This window comes from Hippopotamus amphibius, chromosome 13 (genome assembly GCF_030028045.1).
Source record: "Hippopotamus amphibius kiboko isolate mHipAmp2 chromosome 13, mHipAmp2.hap2, whole genome shotgun sequence".
NCBI lineage: Eukaryota > Metazoa > Chordata > Mammalia > Artiodactyla > Hippopotamidae > Hippopotamus > Hippopotamus amphibius.
The window spans coordinates 47,208,923-47,227,929 of NC_080198.1; the positions used below are offsets into that span (position 1 = coordinate 47,208,923).

At 42.1% G+C, this 19,007-nt stretch overlaps 1 protein-coding gene across 7 annotated transcripts in view; it reads right to left on the minus strand.

Moving 5' to 3' along the window:
- The window catches only part of DLEC1 (DLEC1 cilia and flagella associated protein), a 97,204-nt gene that overhangs the window by 59,824 nt on the left and 18,373 nt on the right, over positions 1-19,007 (minus strand). For all 7 annotated transcript variants that reach the window (XR_009048692.1, XM_057704779.1, XM_057704780.1 and 4 more), the window contains exons 3-6: positions 15,613-15,723; positions 13,735-13,928; positions 13,304-13,524; positions 12,182-12,260 (exon numbers count right to left, since the gene is read on the minus strand). Coding sequence is in view for 6 of the 7 variants with exons in the window: in XM_057704779.1 (XP_057560762.1) it covers positions 12,182-12,260; positions 13,304-13,524; positions 13,735-13,928; positions 15,613-15,723 (605 nt within the window). In the remaining variant the exon portion in view is untranslated. The remainder of the gene's footprint in view (positions 1-12,181; positions 12,261-13,303; positions 13,525-13,734; positions 13,929-15,612; positions 15,724-19,007) is intronic.

Sequence of the window (19,007 nt, forward strand, 5' to 3'; positions counted from 1 at the left end):
CTCCTGGAAGCTGCCATTTTGGCACCGAGACCTGACATCACCCAACAGCCTACAGTTCTCTAGTGCTGGGACACCTCAGGCCAAACAACCATTAGAGTGGGAATACAGCCCCACCCATCAGAAGACAGGCTGCCTAAAGACGTCCTGACCCACAATTGCCTATAAACACACCTCTTGACACAGGCCTGCTCACTAGAGGGAAAAGACCCACCTCCACCTACCAGTGGGCAGGCACCAGTCCCTCCCACCAGGAAGCCTGCACAAGCCCCTGGACCAACCTCACACAACAGAGGGCAGACAGCAGACGCAAGAAGAACTATAATCCTGCAGCCTGAGGAAGGGAGGCCACAAACACAGAAGGACAAAATGAGATAACAGAGAAATATAGCTGTTCTGCTAAGAGATGAGAAATTGATGACAAGAACAAAACTAAAAAACACAAACACATGGAGGCTAAACAACCAATCACTGAACAAATCAAAGGGGAAATAAAAATTACCTAGAGACTAATGAAAATGAAAACATGACAATCCACAGCCTATGGGATGCAGCAAAAGCACTTCTAAGAGGGAAGTTTATAGCAATAAAATCTTACTTAAGGAAACAAAAAAAATCTCAAATAAACATCCTAACATTATACTTCAAGCAACTAGAGAAAGAACAAACAAAACCCAAAGTTAGTGGAAGGAAAGCTGTCAAGAAGAACAGAGCAGAAATAAATGAAATAGAGATGAAGAAAACAATAGAAAAGATCAATAAAATGAAAAGTTGGTTCTTTGAAAAGATAAACAAAATTGATAAACCTTTAGCCATACTCATCAAGAAAAAAAAGGAGAGGGCTCAACTCAATAAAATTAGAAATGAAAAAGGAGAAGTTACAATGGACACCACAGAAATACAAAGGATCATAAGAAGACTACTACAAGCAACTAAATGCCAATAAAATGGACAACCAGAAATGGACAAATTCTTAGAAAGGTACAACCTTCCAAGACTGAACCAGGAAGAAATAGAAAATATGAACAGATAAATCACAAGTACTGAAATTGAAAATGTAATTTAAAAACTTTCGAGAACGGATAAACAACAAGGTCCTACTGTAGAGCGCAGGGAACTATATTCAATGTCCTGAGATAAACCATAATGGAAAAGAACATAAAAAAGAATGTATAGGAGAATCTCAAGATGGCGGCGAAGTAGAGAGACGTGGAGTGCATCCCTCTCCACAGTTGCATTGGGAATGCACGGAAGGACGCAGTCATTCCCACAGAGAACCAGCTGAACACCAGCAGACGGCCTCGGACACCAGAAAGGGCAGCGGGGAGCCCGACATAGCCGGTAGGGAGGCATCTACGAGGGCTCAAAGAGGGTGAAGCGGCGGAGCTGTGGCAGACGGGAGGGAGTGAGAAACATACGGACGGTCCGCAGCGCAGCTCAGCGTTCCCGGACCGAGACATCGATCCGCGGCGGAACGGAGGGTCCAGGAGCGGGAGCATGCGAACCAGAGAGCTGGTTCAGGGGGAGAAACATTGTTGCCGGTAGGGTGATGGACCGAGAGGACAGGAGGGAAGAGGTCCGCGGAGAGCAGTGCCCATCCCTGAGAGCTGCCCAGCCATGATGGCGGCTGGAGGCTGCAGGCTCCCGGGCGCGGGGGAGGAGCCGCGCGCATAGCCTCTCCCTCTCTTTCGGTGCCTCTGCAACAGGCAGTGGAGAGACGCCCTGCGGGCCACCTAAGGCACTCAGGGATAACAAGCACCCTCAGGCACTCGGGCGGGGCTAGATTAAAACTCCTTGCAACGCCAGCAGCAGGGAGGCTGCCGAGAGAAAAAAAAAAAAAAAAAAAAACAGCATCAAAAAGAAAAAACCCCGAGAGAGGCCCAACTCTAAGACTTTCTGTGTACGCCTGAGCCACCAGCGCCCTCTGCAACAGGCACCTCCAAGCCTGACTGAAACAACAGTGCGCCACTGCTCACTCACTCCCAGGAGAAGGAGCCACTATTGTACCCTCTCCCTCCCCACACACCGAGGCTTACAGACGAACAATAAAGGAACCTCTGCTGGTCACAGAATAACGCAAAAAAAAAAACCCAAGGCAAGGAGAAGGACACTTACAGCTGAGACGCTAAGGAAACAGAAATAGTAGTATCAATACCTATTGAACTGGTCCATTCTGGGATCAGTTCTGGAATTTTTTTTTTTTTTCTTTCTCTCTCTCTCTCTTTTTTTTTTTTTTTTGATTTATTAAATACGATCTTAGCCCTAAGGGATCTACAAGTTTTATAACATAATTTTTTAAGGATATTTTTTATTCTTTTTTTTTTTTTTTTTTTTTTTTTGCCTTTTTATATACTTCAATATCTAGCTAAGTTTTTGGTAGTAGGGACAAAATATCTTTCATACTTTCCTTTCATCCCTTTCTTTTATACACTTCTATTCCTTTCTTTTTCTTTGCATATTTCCAACCACATTACGCTCTTCTGTTCCCCTTTCTTCCAGCCATTTTAAGTGTATTTTATCTTAACATACTTATAAGCAACACTATCGGTCTGCTCAGACTCCTTGCTCTATTCTCCAGATGATGCACTGCCTTGGTATTAATATTAGGCTTTTGTCTTTATCTTAGTTCTTAGTACAGTTGTCTAATTACATTCTGAGAATCTCCATTCTCTCTGGTGGTACTCCAGCTCATTTCTATATTTGATCTTAGCTTACAAAATCTCCCTGGATTGATGTTTGTATGTGTAAGGTGTTATTTGTTGTTTGTTTGCTTTTGCTTTTGTCTCTGATTTGTTCTGTTTCAGTTGTCAATTTCTGCTGGGTTTCTCTTTGAATATCTGATAGCACACTGGGGTTCTGTCAGATCTTTCTAGAGCCTTATGTCCTAACGGATTCAATAACTGTGTGTCTTATACATGTATGTGTTTCCTAGACTGAATATTCATTTAATCCAATACTTGGACATTAGTCTGAGGCTTGGACAGTCTTCTATAAACACCTCTATCACCAGGACAAGCAACCCCAAAAGCTTGGACAACCATGAGGAAACAAAGAAACACCATGCAGGCAAAGGAGCAGGAAAAAAACCCACAAGACCAAATAAATGAGGAGGAAATAGGAAAAATGCCTGAAAAAGAATTTAGAGTAATGATAGTAAAAATGATACAAAATCTCGATAACAAAATAGAGAAAGTACAAGAAACAGTTCATAGGAACTCAGAAAAACAAACAGCAATGGATAACAAAATAACTGAAATTAAAAATACTCTAGATGCTATAACCAGCAGAATGACTGAGGCAGAAGAACGAATAAGTGAGTTGGAAGATAGAATGGGAGAAATAAACGCCACAGAGCAGGAAAAAGATAAAAAAATAAAAAGACTAGAAGACAGCCTCAGAGACCTCAGTGATAACATGAAGCGTACCAACATTCGAATTATAGGCATCCCAGAAGAAGAAGAAAACAAGAAAGGGTCTGAGAAAATATTTGAAGAGGTTATAGTGGAAAACTTCCCCAACATGGGAAAGGAAATAATTCACCAAGTCCAAGAAGCACAGAGAGTCCCATACAGAATAAACCCAAGGAGAAATACACCAAGACACATATTAATCAAACTAACGACAATTAAACACAAAGAAAAAATATTAAAAGCAGCAAGAGAAAAGCAACAAACAACATATAAGGGAAAACCCATCAGGATAACAGCTGACCTTTCTACAGAAACTCTGCAGGCCAGAAGGGAATGGCAGGATATACTGAAAGTCCTGAAAGAGAGAAACCTACAGCCAAGAATACTCTACCCAGCAAGAATCTCATTCAGATTTGAGGGAGAAATCAAAAGCTTTCCAGACAAGCAAAAGTTAAGAGAATTCAGCACCACCAAACCAGCCTTACAACAAGTGCTAAAGGAACTTCTCTAAGTAGGAAACATAAGAAAAGGAAAACACCTACAAAAACAAACCCAAAACAATTAAGAAAATGGTAATTGGAACACACATGTCAATAATCACTTTAAATGTCAATGGATTAAATGCTCCAACCAAAAGACACAGACTGGCTGAATGGATACAAAAACAAGACCCTTCTATATGCTGCCTACAAGAAACCCACTTCAGACCAAGGGATACATATAGACTGAAAGTGAAGGGATGGAAAAAGATATTCCATGCAAATGGAAGTCAAAAGAAAGCTGGAGTAGCAATACTCATATCAGACAAATTAGACTTGAAAGTAAAGACTATTAAAAGAGACAAGGAAGGGCACTACATAATGATCAAGGGATCCATCCAAGAAGAACATATCACAATGGTAAATATCTATGCCCCCAATATAGGAGCACCTCAATACATAAGGCAAATGCTAACAGCTATAAAAGGGGACATCGACAGGAACACAATAATAGTGGGAGACTTGAACACCCCACTTACATCAATGGACAGATCATCCAAACAGAAAATAAATAAAGACACACAAGCTTTAAATGACACATTAGACCATCTCGACTTAATTGATATTTATAGGACATTCCATCCAAAAACGACAGACTACACGTTCTTCTCAAGTGCACACGGAACATTTTCCAGGATAGATCACATCTTGGGTCACAAATCAAACCTCAGCAAATTCAAGAAAACTGAAATCATATCAAGCATCTTCTCAGACCACAATGCCATGAGACTAGATATCAATTACAGGAAAAAAACTGCAAAAAAGACAAACACATGGAGGCTAAACAATTCACTCCTAAACAACCAAGGAATCACTAAAGAAATCAAAGAGGAAATCAAAAAATATCTAGAAACAAATGACAACGAAAACACAACAACCCAAAACCTATGGGACGCAGCAAAAGCAGTTCTAAGAGGGAAGTTTATAGCAATACAGTCCTACCTTAAGAAACAAGAACATGATCGAATAAACAACCTAACCTTACACCTCAAACAACTAGAGAAAGAAGAACAAAGAAACCCCAAAGTGAGCAGAAGGAAAGAAATCATAAAGATCAGAGCAGAAATAAATGAAAAAGAAAGGAAAGAAACCATAAGAAAAATAAATAAAACTAAAAGCTGGTTCTTTGAGAAGATTAACAAAATTGATAAACCATTAGCCAGACTCATCAAGAAAAAAAGGGAGAAGATGCAAATCAACAGACTTAGAAATGAAAAAGGAGAAGTCACAACGGACACCTCAGAAATACAAAAGATCATGAGAGACTACTACAAGCAACTATATGCCAATCAATTGGATAACCTGGAAGAAATGGATACATTCTTAGAAAAATACAATCTTCCAAGACTGAACCAGGAAGAAATAGAAACCATGAACAGACCAATCACAAGTACAGAAATTGAGGCAGTGATTAAAAATCTCCCAACACACAAAAGCCCAGGACCAGATGGATTCACAGGCGAATTCTATCAAACATTTCGAGAAGAGTTAACACCTATCCTTCTCAAACTCTTCCAAAATATTGCAGAAGGCGGAGCACTCCCAAACTCATTCTACGAGGCTACCATCACCCTGATACCAAAACCAGGCAAAGATGTCACAAAAAAAGAAAACTACAGACCAATATCACTGATGAATATAGATGCAAAAATCCTCAACAAAATACTAGCTAACAGACTGCAACAGCACATTAAAAAAATCATACACCACGATCAAGTGGGGTTTATCCCTGGGATGCAAGGATTCTTCAATATACGCAAATCAATCAACGTGATACATCATATCAACAACTTGAAGGATAAAAACCATATGATCATTTCAATAGATGCAGAAAAAGCTTTTGACAAAGTTCAACATCCATTTATGATAAAAGCTCTCCAGAAAATGGGCATAGAAGGAAATTACCTCAACATCATAAAAGCCATATATGACAAACCAAAAGCCAACATTGTTCTCAATGGAGAAAAACTGGAAGAATTCCCTCTAAGAACAGGAACAAGACAAGGGTGTCCACTCTCACCACTGTTATTCCACATAGTTTTGGAAGTGTTAGCCACAGCAATCAGAGAAGAAAAAGAAATTAAAGGAATCCAAATTGGAAAAGAAGAAGTAAAATTGTCACTCTTTGCAGATGACATGATATTATATATAGAAAACCCTAAAGACTCTACCAGAAAACTGCTAGCACTCATTGATGAGTTTAGTAAAGTAGCAGGATACAAAATTAATGCACAGAAATCTCTTGCATTCCTATACACTAACAATGGAAGAGCAGAAAGAGAAATTAAGGAAACTCTCCCATTCACCATTGCAACAAAAAGAATAAAATACCTAGGAATAAACCTGCCTAAGGAGGCAAAAGATCTGTATGCAGAAAACTTTAAGACATTGATGAAAGAAATCAAAGATGACACAAACAGATGGAGGGACATACCATGTTCCTGGATTGGAAGAATCAACATCGTGAAAATGACTGTACTACCCAAAGCAATTTACAGATTTAATGCAATCCCGATCAGATTACCAATGGCATTTTTCACAGAACTAGAGCAAGAAATCTTACGATTTGTATGGAAACGCAAAAGACCCCGAATAGCCAAAGCAATCTTGAGAAGGAAAAATGGAGTTGGTGGAATCAGGCTTCCTGACTTCAAACTATACTACAAGGCCATAGTGATCAAGACAGTATGGTACTGGCACAAAAATAGAAAGGAAGATCAATGGAATAGAATAGAGAACTCAGAAGGAAGCCCAAACACATATGGGCACCTTATCTTCGACAAAGGAGGCACGAGTATACAATGGAAAAAAGACAGCCTCTTCAATAAGTGGTGCTGGGAAAATTGGACAGCAACATGTAAAAGAATGAAATTAGAACACTTCCTAACACCATACACAAAAATCAACTCCAAATGGATTAAAGACCTACACGTAAGGCCAGACACTATAAAACTCCTAGAGGAAAACATAGGCAGAACACTCTTTGACATACATCAAAGCAACATCCTTTTTGACCCACCTCCTAGAATCATGGAAATAAAATCAAGAATAAACGAATGGGACCTCATGAAACTTAAAAGCTTTTGCACAGCAAAAGAAACCATAAACAAGACTAAAAGGCAACCCTCAGAATGGGAAAAAATAATTGCCTATGAAACAACGGACAAAGGATTAACCTCCAAAATATACAAGCAGCTCATGCAGCTTCATACCAAAAAAGCAAATAACCCAATCCACAAATGGGCAGAAGACCTAAATAGACATTTCTCCAAAGAAGACATACAGATGGCCAACAAACACATGAAAAGATGCTCAACATCACTCATCATCAGAGAAATGCAAGTCAAAGCCACAATGAGGTATCACCTCACACCAATCAGAATGGCCATCATCACAAAGTCTGGAAACAACAAATGTTGGAGAGGGTGTGGAGAAAAGGGAACTCTCCTGCACTGTTGGTGGGACTGTAAGTTGGTACAGCCACTATGGAAAACAATTTGGAGGTTCCTTAAAAAACTACAAATAGAACTACCATATGATCCAGTCATCCCACTCCTGGGCATATACCCAAAGAAAACCATAATCCCAAAAGAAACTTGTACCATAATGTTTATTGCAGCACTCTTTACGATAGCCAGGACGTGGAAGCAACCTAAATGCCCATCAACAAATGAATGGATACAGAAGATGTGGCATATATATACAATGGAATATTACTCAGCTCTAAAAAGGGATGAGATGGAGCTATATGTCATGAGGTGGATAGAACTACAATCTGTCATACATAGTGAAGTAAGTCAGAAAGAGAAGGACAAATATTGTATGCTAACTCACATATACGGAATCTAAAAATGGTACTGATGAACTCAGTGACAAGAACAAGGAAGCAGATACAGAGAATGGACTGGAGAACGCGAGGTATGGGAGGGGGCGGGGGGTGAAGGGGAAACTGAGAAGAAGCGAGAGAGTAGCACAGACATATATATACTACCAACTGTAAAATAGTCAGTGGGAAGTTGTTGTATAACAAAGGGAGTCCAACTCGAGGATGGAAGATGCCTTAGAGGACTGGGGCAGGGAGGGTGGGGGGGACTCGAGGGGGGGGGGCGTCAAGGAAGGGAGGGAATATGGGGATATGCGTATAAAAACAGTTGATTGAACCTGGTGTACCCCCAAAAAAATAAAATAAAATAATAAAAAAATAAAAAAATAAAAAAAAAAAATAAAAACTTTCAACAAACAAAAGTCCAGGACCAGATGGCTTCACAGGCAAATTCTATCAAATATTTAAAGAGTTAACACCTGTCCTTCTGCACCTCTTCCAAAAAACTGCACAGGAAGGAACACTCCTAAACTCATTTTATGAGGCCACCATCACCCTGATACCAAAGCCAGACAAAGATACCACAAAAAAAGAAAATTACAGACCAATATCACTGATGAACATTGATGCAAAAATCCTCAACAAAATACTAGCAAACCGAGTCCAACAATACATTAAAAGGATCATACACCATGATCAAGTGGGATTTATCCCAGGGATGCAAGGATTTTTCAATATCCACAAATCAATTTGATATACCACATCAACAAGTTGAAGAATAAAAACCATATGATCATCACAACAGATGCAGAAAAGCTTCTGACAAAATTCAACACCCATTTATGATAAAGACTTTCCAGAAAGTGGACACACAGGGAACCTACCTCAACATAAAAAAGGCCATATATGACAAACCCACAGCTAACATCATACTCAATGTTGAAAAACTGAAAGCATTTCTTCTAAGATCAGGAACAAGACAAGAATGTCCACTCTCGCCACTGTTATTCAACACAGTTTTAGAAGCCCTAGCAATGGCAATCAGAGAAGAAAAAAAAATAAAGGGAACCCCCAAATTGGAAAAGAAGTAAAACTGTCACTGTTTGTAGATTACATGATACTATACATAGAAGATCCTAAAGATGCTACCAGAAAACTATTAGAGATCATCAATGAATTTGGTAAAGTTGCAGGAAACAAAATTAACACATAGAAATCTCTTGCATTACTATTCACTAACAATGAAAGATCAGAAGGAGAAATTAAAGAAACAATCCCATTAACATCACATCAAAAAGAATAAAATACCTAGGAATAAACCTACCTAAGGAGGCAAAAGATGTGTGCTCTGAAAACTATAGGATGCTTATGAAAGAAACTACAGATGAGACAAACAGATGGAAAGATACACCATGTTCTTGGATTGGCAGAATCAACATTGTGAAAATGACTATACTACTCAAGGCAATCTACAGATTCAATGCAATCCCTATCAAATTCCCAATGGCATTTTTTGCAAAAGTAGAAAAAAAAATTTTTTTTTAATTTGTATAGAAACACAAAAGACCACAAATAGCCAAAGCAATCTTGAGAAAGAAAAACAGAGCTGGAGGAATCAGGCTCCCTGACTTCAGATGATACTACAAAGCTACAGCAATCAAGAAAATATGGTACTGGCCCAAAAACAGTAATATAGATCAATGGAACAGGATAGAAAGCCCAGAAATAAGCCCATGCACCTGTGCTCAATTACTCTACGACAAAGGAGACAAAAACATACAGTGGAGAAAAGACAGTCTCTTCAATAAGTGGTGCTGGGAAAACTGAACAGCTATATGTAAAAGAATGAAACTAGAACACTCCCTAACACCATACGCAAAAATAAACTCAAAATGGATCAAAGACCTAAATGTAAGGCTGGATACTATGAAACTCTTAAAGGAAAACATAGGCAGAACATTCTTCAACATGAATTGCAGCAGTATCTTTTTCAATCTGCCTCCTAGAGTAATGGAAATAAAAACAAACAAATAAGACCTAATTAAACTTAAAAGCTTTTGTACAGCAAAGGACACCATAAACAAAACTAAAAGACAACCCACAGAGCAGGAGAAAATATTCACAAACGATGAGACCAACAAGAGATTAATCTCCAAAACATACAAACAGCTCATGCAGCTCTATATCAAAAAAACAACCAACCAAATCAAAAAATGGGCAGAAGATCTAAATAGACATTTCTCCAAAGAGGACATACAGATGGTCAAAAAGCACATGAAAAGATGCTCAACATCACTAATTATTAGAGAAATGAAAATCAAAACTACAATGAGGTACCACCTCACACGGGTCAGGATGGCCATCATTAAAAAGTGTACAAATGGGGGCTTCCCTGGTGGTGAAGTGGTTAAGAATCCGCCTGCCAATGCACGGGTTCCAGCCCTGGTCTGGGAAGCCCCCACGTACCACGGAGCAACTAAGCCCGTGTGCCACAACTACTGAGCCTGCATTCTAGAGCCCGCAAGCCACAACTCCCGAAGCCCGCACACCTACAGCCTGTGCTCTGCAACAAGAGAAGCCACTGCAATGAGAAGCCTGCACACTGCAACGAAGAGCAGCCCTCACTCATCACAACTAGAAAAAGCCCGCACGCAGTAGCAAAGATGCAATGCAGCCAATAAATAAATAAATAAATTTATTCATTTATTTAAAAAAAAGTCTACAAATAACAAATGCTGGAGAGGGTGTGAAGAAAAGGGAACCCTCCTACACTGTTGGTGAGCTTGTAAACTGGTAATACCGTTATGAAGAATAGTATCGAGGTTCTTTATAACTAAACAGAACTACCATGTGATGCACTGCTGGCCACATATCTGGAGAGAACCATAACTCAGAAAAATACATGCACCCTAATGTTCACTGCAGCACTATTTACAGTAGCCAAGACATGAAAGCAACCTAAATGTCCGTTGAGAGATGAATGGATGAAGATATTGTACCTATATAGAATGGAATATGACTCAGCCATAAAAAAGAATGAAATAATGCCATTTGCAGCCACGTTGATGGACCTAGAGATGATCATACTAAGTGAAGTAAGTCAGACAAAGACAAATATCATATGATCTCACTTACAGGTGGATTCTAAAAAAAGATACAAATAAATGTATTTACAAAACAGAAATAAACTCACAGACTTTGAAAACAAACTTACTGTTACCAAAGGGAAAAGGTGGGAGGAGGGATAATTAGGAGTCTGGGATTAACAGATACACATTACTATACATATAAAACAGACAGTCAACAAGGATGCACTGTTTAGCACAGGGGACCCTAGTCAATGTTCCATAGTAACCTACATGGGAAAAGCATCTGACAAAGAATGTAGACATGTATACGTATAACTGAATCACTTTGCTGTACACCTGACACTAACACAACATTGTAAATCAACTGTACTCTAATATAAAATAAAAATTAAATAAAAACAAACCAAGTAACAAAAAATAAAGCAATTAGCCAAATCCAGAATGTAAGAAATTACAATTTCTTCTACAAATAAATGGCATTTTTAAAAAGAAAAGGATGGAGCAGCAATTATAAAATAAGGGAGAAATAAGAGATACTTTAACCAAATGCAATGTTTGAATTCTGACTCAAAGAAACCAATTATAAATTGACTTTAAAAAAATAAACTAAAAATAGATAAGAGTCAGACATGGATGGATATTAGTTGATATTAAGTAATCACTGTTAATATTGCTAATTGTTAATATTGTTAATAGGTGTGATGAGGACTTTCCCAGTGGCACAGTGGTTAAGACTCAGCACTCCCAATGCAGGGGGCCTGGGTTCGATCCCTGGCCAGGGAACTAGATCCCGCATGTGTGCCACAACTAAGGAGCCCACCTGCTGCAACCAAGGAGCCCTTGAGCTGCAACTAAGGAGCCCATGTACTGTAACTAAGGAGCCCACCTGCTGCAACTAAGACCTGATGCAACCAAATAATAAATAAATAGATAAATATTTTTTAAAATATTGCTAGGTGTGATGATGGCTATTCTTTAACAGTTCTTATCTGTTAGAGATACTAAAGTGTTAACTGAAGAATGACATGCTATCTAAGCTTTTCCTTAAAATACTCCAGTGTATGCAAGTGCACACAGACACACATATGTGAAGTTGTGGGGGTAACAGATGAAACCAGATTTGCAGAATGTAGGTAACTGTTGTAGCTGAGTGATGGGCAGTCTCTTCCCTAGTTTTGTGTATGGCCTCTGTGTGTGTGTGTGTGTGTGTGTGTGTGTGTGTGTGTGTGCGCGCGCGCGCGTTTATAGTTTTAAAATTTCACAGCAAAGACTTTTTAAAAATAAGGAAGCAGAGCGGGATCTGTAAGGAAACCAGATTCCTACCTCATAAACTGGTCCAATTTCATAATCTGTGAAAAATCCGACTGAGGGCTTAGCTAGAAACACTGGAGTATCAGCACAACTGCGGGAGGGCAAGAGAGGGCGAGCGAGGCTGTTAGTTTCATCCATGTGACTGATTCATGGAAAATAAATACACACAAGCCATCAAGGAGACTGGCAAGGTGTCATTTATGGGCTTTTGTTGTTGTTAAAGCAGGTCACAAAATAATTTTTTTTTAAAGACAGTTTATTCTTTTTTTTCCCCTGATGTGGACAATTTTAAAATCTTTATTGAATTTGTTACAATATCGCTTCTGTTTTATGTTTTGGTTTTTTGGCCGCGAGGCATGTGGGATGTTCAGTCCCCAACCAGGACACGAACCCGCACCCTCTGCATTGGAAGGTGAAGTCTTAACCACTGGACTGATAGGGAAGTCCCAGGTCACAAAATAATTTTACAGCAAGACCAAATCTTTGTGAAGCTACAGACAGCTACATATTTCATTTTCAATATGCACAGGAAAAACTCTGGAAGCTTAAGCACCAATAAGTTACTTGGGTTTTTAATATAGGTGCAATTTTTATTGGCAAATCTTTTGTAATTTTTCTTAATAAAAAGATATTACTTGTCTAATAAAGAAACATTGATAGTTTTAACTCTATTAAAATTATGAACCCATGAAGCGACTCATTCCTTTCGTACGGGCAAATTATTGAAATATAGCCAAAGGCACTCTCTTAAAGAAAAATCACAATTTATACTGATTATTTGTTTTACACAGATTTTAAACATTTTTACTATCCAAGACACGTGAATTTAATGGAAGGAGCACATGGCTATAGAGATGCCTTCCATTTGACCCAGACTGCTCCGATATAAACAAACGGCCAACACGAATCCCTAGTCCTCAAGACTGCGGCAGGTCAGAAAAGTACAAACCCAGGACTCTAGGGGTGTCCAGAGGCCACGCCTGTGGGCAGCCCCAAAGCCCTGCTCTATTCGGAACCTGATGCCTGGCCCCCAACTGTCTGGGATCCTCCAGAAGCCAAAGCAGACCCAGGACCTTCTGAGTTTTCCTCTGCAGGGTCAGATTTTCTGAGAATACAAGTCAGGAAAAGACACACCTCTCTTTCAGGTCTCCATCCTGGAATTCTCGTATCAGCGCTGGCTTCTTGGGAGGAAAGAGAAGAGACTTGCCTCCAAACGGAGTGTTAGGAGGGAAAAAGCGAGGGTTTTTCAGGAAGCGGTTCCGACTCTCCATCCTGGCGAGCAGAAGCCGCTCCAGCTGCCTCTGGGGCACACGTAAATGGTTCATCCAGTTTTTATTCTTCGGTGAACCTGTTTTCTTTGAAACACAAGAAAAGGCTAGAGTCAATGACAAGCACAGGGGCTGTGTGTGCTGACATCTTGCCGACTTCACGACCCACAGATGGCCGAGGACACCCTCCTCTCTATTCTGCTGTGGCTTCATCACGACGTCATGTGTCACCAGGAGCCCCTTCCCCCACGCCATCACCCTGCCCCACCACCCACACACACAGGCTTCAGCACTCACCTTGACAGTTGCTCTGGATCTGAGTTTGGCCTTAAAACATGAGTCCCACGTCAGGCTGTCCATAGTGTAGTCTGTCTCCTCTTCAGGCTGAGAGGGCGTCTTCCTGCACGCGAGCTTCTTGGTCAGCTCTTTCGTTGGGATGGAACGTTTCTCACAACTAAATGTCAGTTTTGAATATCGAGGGACAAAGACGCCTGTGGCACCAGGAAAAAAATGAAGTTACCATAGCAAGGTGACGAGGTGGACACTTCCAAGATGACTAGGTGAAACCACCAAAGGCACAGGTAGCCTGATATTTTTTTTCCCCTAAATATTCATACTCTCTACACCAGATGTAATTGCCCTTCAGCGTATCAATTACTCCTGGAATTTACTCTGCATCTTCCAGACTTAGGATGAGAATGTTCATATATTTGTTCAGTTGTCCAGCGTGGTCAAGATCAAGAGTGGACCACTGTCATACACAAACACGTGCATGTACACATTCGTCATATGTGAACATGCTTTTTAAAAGCCTCACGCGACAAACCAAAATTTGTATTAGCTTTTTATACCTATAAGATAATCTCCAAAAGGTTAAATGAGAACATTCAATGTTGCCAGCGGGAATGCAATGAAACTGGCAGCAACACGTTTCCTAGCACAGTGCCAGGTAAATCCTCCATACATGTTAAATCCATCCTTATTGATCTGCCTAAGGCAGGGAGTGTCCGACCAACTTTAAAAAACTAAGTGGCTTGGGACTTCCCTGGCGGTCCAGTGGTTACGACTGCGCTTCCACTGAAGGGGGCACGGGTTCCATCCCTGGTCGGGGAACTAAGACCCCACATGCCGCGCAGCGTGGCCAAAAAAATGAAATGAAGCAAAGTGAAGTGAAATGAAATGCTAAGTGGCTGAGTACCCCACGGCACTTGGTTCTGCCACCTCTGTCTGCCCTCGCCCCTAGGCGTGGCCCAGGCCGTCCATGGAACTCTTTCGTCATCAGCACCCTCAATTTTCTGGATCCCAATCCTCCCACCGCAAATGCCTTTTCAGCTCCAACCCCCCAGAGATCATCAGAGTTCCACTGCCTGGGGCTGCCCATGAGCTCGTCTTTGGAGCCTGGCACCACTAGGCCGCCATTCTGAAGTCTGCCCACAGGATCTACAGGGTGACCCTTCGAAAACTCTACCTTCCTTTTTTTTTTAAATACACTTTCTTGGCTACATCATGTGGCATGTGGGACCTTAGTTTCCCGACCAGGCACTGAACCCACACCCCTTGGATTGGAAGTGCAGAGTCTTAACCACTGGACCACCAGGGATGTCCCTCTACCTTTCTGCTTAAGCCCACAACACAGCCTCCCACCTCACTCATTCTCAGAAGACCTTGCCTCCCACAGCACAGGAAACTGGCCCAGTATCACAGACACACATCCTTCTCTGCCTCCCTACCCAGACTTCCCTCCACACTCAAAGTTGCTCTTGGCCTGTGAGGGGTATGCAGAACCCTTAGGTCTGTGCTCTGACTCCATCAGAAACGTGCTCCCCGGCTCTCTTCAGAGAGACCCTCCCTCTCTTCAAATCCTCCCTCTCTTGGTTCATTCAACTACATTTCTGAACATTTTCATACCCTGTCGGGCAACTGACCAGAGAGTCAGATTCCACATTGAGGAGCTGAGACTTTAATCTTGTGGGTGTTAGGGAGCTAGTGAGGAAGTGGCACACTCAGAGCTGACCCTCCCAAAAGCCACTACCAGATTCAAGAGGAGTGGAAAAAAACATCTATGAACAAAGGAAATAGCAGCAAAGGTGGCGGGTGCAGTCCCACTACTCAAGAACTTCCCTGGAATGGTATCCGAGGCTCGAAGAGAGGACGAGGAGAGTACGGAGGCATTACCTTTCGGTGCAGGGCAAAACGGCACTGTATCGCTGCAGTAATCATTCGGGCAGATCAGATGATGCTTCTGTAGCAACTCGTTGTCCACACACCACCTGAAGATGGTCTTCACTACACACAAGGGAATGAGAAAAGGTGTTTCAAGGCAGACTGACATCAAAGAAACTACAACCAAACTTCCTTCATTCTCCAAGCCTAAACAACCTAACAAAATTCTTAGAACCCTGTGGTCAGTTTGAGACTTAAGAAACTAACCAGCGAATGTTTAAGTTGGCCACTTAGAAGAAGCCAACCATTGGGCAAAGCTGTGTGGTGGTATTATTTGAGCTAAAATACAGTTACTCGCAGAGAGGTCTATATTAAAACAGAGCTAAGAGAAATAGGGTAGACTGAAGAGTGGCCCCAATTCTTCATTCTGCTCAGCATCCACACCTCCTGACATGTCAGTGTGCAAGTTCCTGCTGCTAGAGACAAAGCCCACTTCTTCACCCTGGACTCTGGCCATGCAATGTGCTTTGATCATGAGATGCTGGCAGGATTTTGAAAGTGCTCCCACAGCCGAGCCTGCCCTCTTGCATCTTTGCCAGCATCATGAGAAGAGCTCCTGTCCCTTCATCTTGGACCCCAGCAGGAATTCACGTGGAGCAGACCGGAGCCCAACCTGCAGCAAGGAGCCAAGTTTAGCTGGACCCACAGCTGGACGCTGGTCTAGCCAGCCAGGCCCAGCTAGATCAGCCCACCCCCAACAGACTGGCAGACACATGAGAGGAAATCTCATTTAATAGAGTGGGGAGTTGATAATATCTAGGGTTGATGAGCCGACAAACAGTAGGAAAGATTATTTAGAGGTTTCCAGAAGAATTAGAGCTAAAAATGGCTATCTCTGGCAAGTGGACTGAAGGTGGGAGGGACAAGGTGAAGGAGTTTTCAACAGACTTTTTTACAGCAGTGTTAGGTTTGCAGCAAAGTTGACGGGAAGGTACAGAGATTTCCCACGTAGCCACTCCTCCCCCGCCCACACACACAGCCTCCCCCATTATCAACGTCCCCCACGGACGGTACCTTTGTTACAACTGGTGATCCTACACTGACACATCATTGTCACACGAAGCCTGCCGTTTATATTAGGGTTCACTCTTGGTGTTGTGAAGTCTATGGGTTTGGACAAACGTAATGACATACGTAGGGGGGAGCTTTCTATATTTCATTAGAAACTATTTAATTTTTTAAAACTATGTACATGACTACTTTGATAAAAATTAAGGAAGAAATAGGATGAATGGAAAACAGACGTTTTCAAACTTTATTGCTTGCTCCATTAACCAACACAGTGCCTTTAAATGGCCTTTCCCTCTGGAGGTTCCCTACAACCAAAGGCAGAGGTGAGCTGAGTGAAGAAGACGTACTTCTCCCATCATATATGTTAATTTAAGAATTTTGAGGTTTGGCTTATTAGTGTAATAGTGAAGTTTTGATAAGGAAAACAGGAATTACTCTATGTATACCATATACAAAGGTGTTGAGGGAATTCCCTGGCGGTCCAGGGGTTAGGACTCCAAGCTTTCACTGCCGAGGACACAGGTTAAATCTCTGATCAGGGAACTAAGATCCCACAAGTTGCAAGGCATGGCCAAAAAAAAAGGACGAGGGGGCGGTTTGAATGCAGGGGCTTATGGAGTGGGAGAGAGGTCAGAGAATTCATCATCAACAACTTCAGCCAGCAGCGCTGAAGCACGGTGCTCTCAGTGAAACGGACAGGTGTGGTTTCAGGGGGCTCCGAGAGTGCAGCGTCCTCCCTGGAACTCCTGGCCCGTGGCATCCCACAGCCTTTACTAGGACCCGACCCCAAACCTTCTTATCTTACCACTGTTCTGCCACGGTCACCAGCTGAAACGGATAGGTGTGGTTTTGGGGGGCTCCAAGGAGCCCGGTCCTTTATGTCTCAGTGCAGAAAGAATTCAGCGAGAGGCAAAGTGATAGATAAGAAGTGATTTATTAGAATAGGACGCTTGTGAGGCTTACAAGTGGGCGGGCAAGAGGGTCCCTCCCCGAGAACTTAGTGGGATACAGTTTTGTGATCAAAGGGAGAGTGGGGAGGGGGAAAGGATCTTCTCTGTCTTTCTTGAGTTGACGTCATGCTTCCATCATCAGCTCCTCCTCCAGGCTGGGCAGGGGAGTTTTCATCCCTACATGGTCAAGCCAGGACTGTAAAAATTATTTCAGGTCTCTGTACAATGAGCACCTTTCCATAAATTATTGTTTTTTTTCATGTGTGCAGAGAGCATGTCCTAGGGGTCATTAGCTTACTGAGCTCCCTGGGCAGGATGTGGGTCTCGGGCCACCACTGTTTTATTGTTTGGGGGCATGTCTCGTGCTTGTGCCGCATGGTTTTGTTGCTGAGCAAGCCTGCTTGGTTTTGTGGTGAAGCAAACCTGCCTTCTCCAGTAATCATTAGCTTACAAGGGTGTCCCACACTTTTTTCTACTTACAATACTCCAGTGGGATTAACTATTTAATCACCTACTTTATCCCCTGACTCTGCCCCTATCATCGGGATGTGATCTAGACTCTGCTATGAAACTTAGAGCTGCTTAGTCATCTGCCTACTAATGCTTCTGGAGAACAGAGGCCTCCTCTTCCAAAATTCACCAAGAGCCTTTCCACAGTGACCTATCCCGGAAGGAACCACATGTGAAAGGTCCATTCTGGGAAAACGCGGATCCCTGGCCCCTCCTCTGCAATACAGAGACCTCACCAGGGAGGGGCAGCAATGTCACATGGACACAGTCTAGCCCAGTTCCCAAGGACTCTGGTGATGGCCTATTGGAAATATTAAAAGATAAAGCTTCCAGAAAGGGGGCAAAGGCCATGCTGCAAGGAGATGTATCCTCTATCTTCTGACACCATTCCCCCGTGGTCCTCCCCCAGGGCATAGGCAGTTAGGGGCTGTGTCTGCGGGAGTGGCCGGAGTGCAGTTTCCTATCAGGTCTTTGGGAAGTTTCTCTCCACATCAGGCCTGGTCTGTGGGCCAGGTGAGCCTCGGGCACCCCGCGCCGGCCTTGTGACCCTCTTCTTCCACCTGGGAAGGGTGGGCTTCCTAGACGGACCCTGCTCCTGAGCACAGCTCTGCAAGGGGTGGGCTGCTCCCTTCCCCAAAAGATAATGCAGATAGGATACTGGCAAGGCGAGGGAACAAAAGCACAGGACATTCTGCTGAATTCTGATCTTTCTCCCTCTGTCTAGACAATTTACGCATGTTTTCCAACTTGTGATGTTTGTATTAGCAAACAGAGGAAGGCTGCTTCTGTGCTTCAAATAACAAAGGTTTCAGGGGAACGTCCTCAACATCAATCATCTAAGTTATAAAAGCAGTTCTTGGATCACCCTGCCCTGCC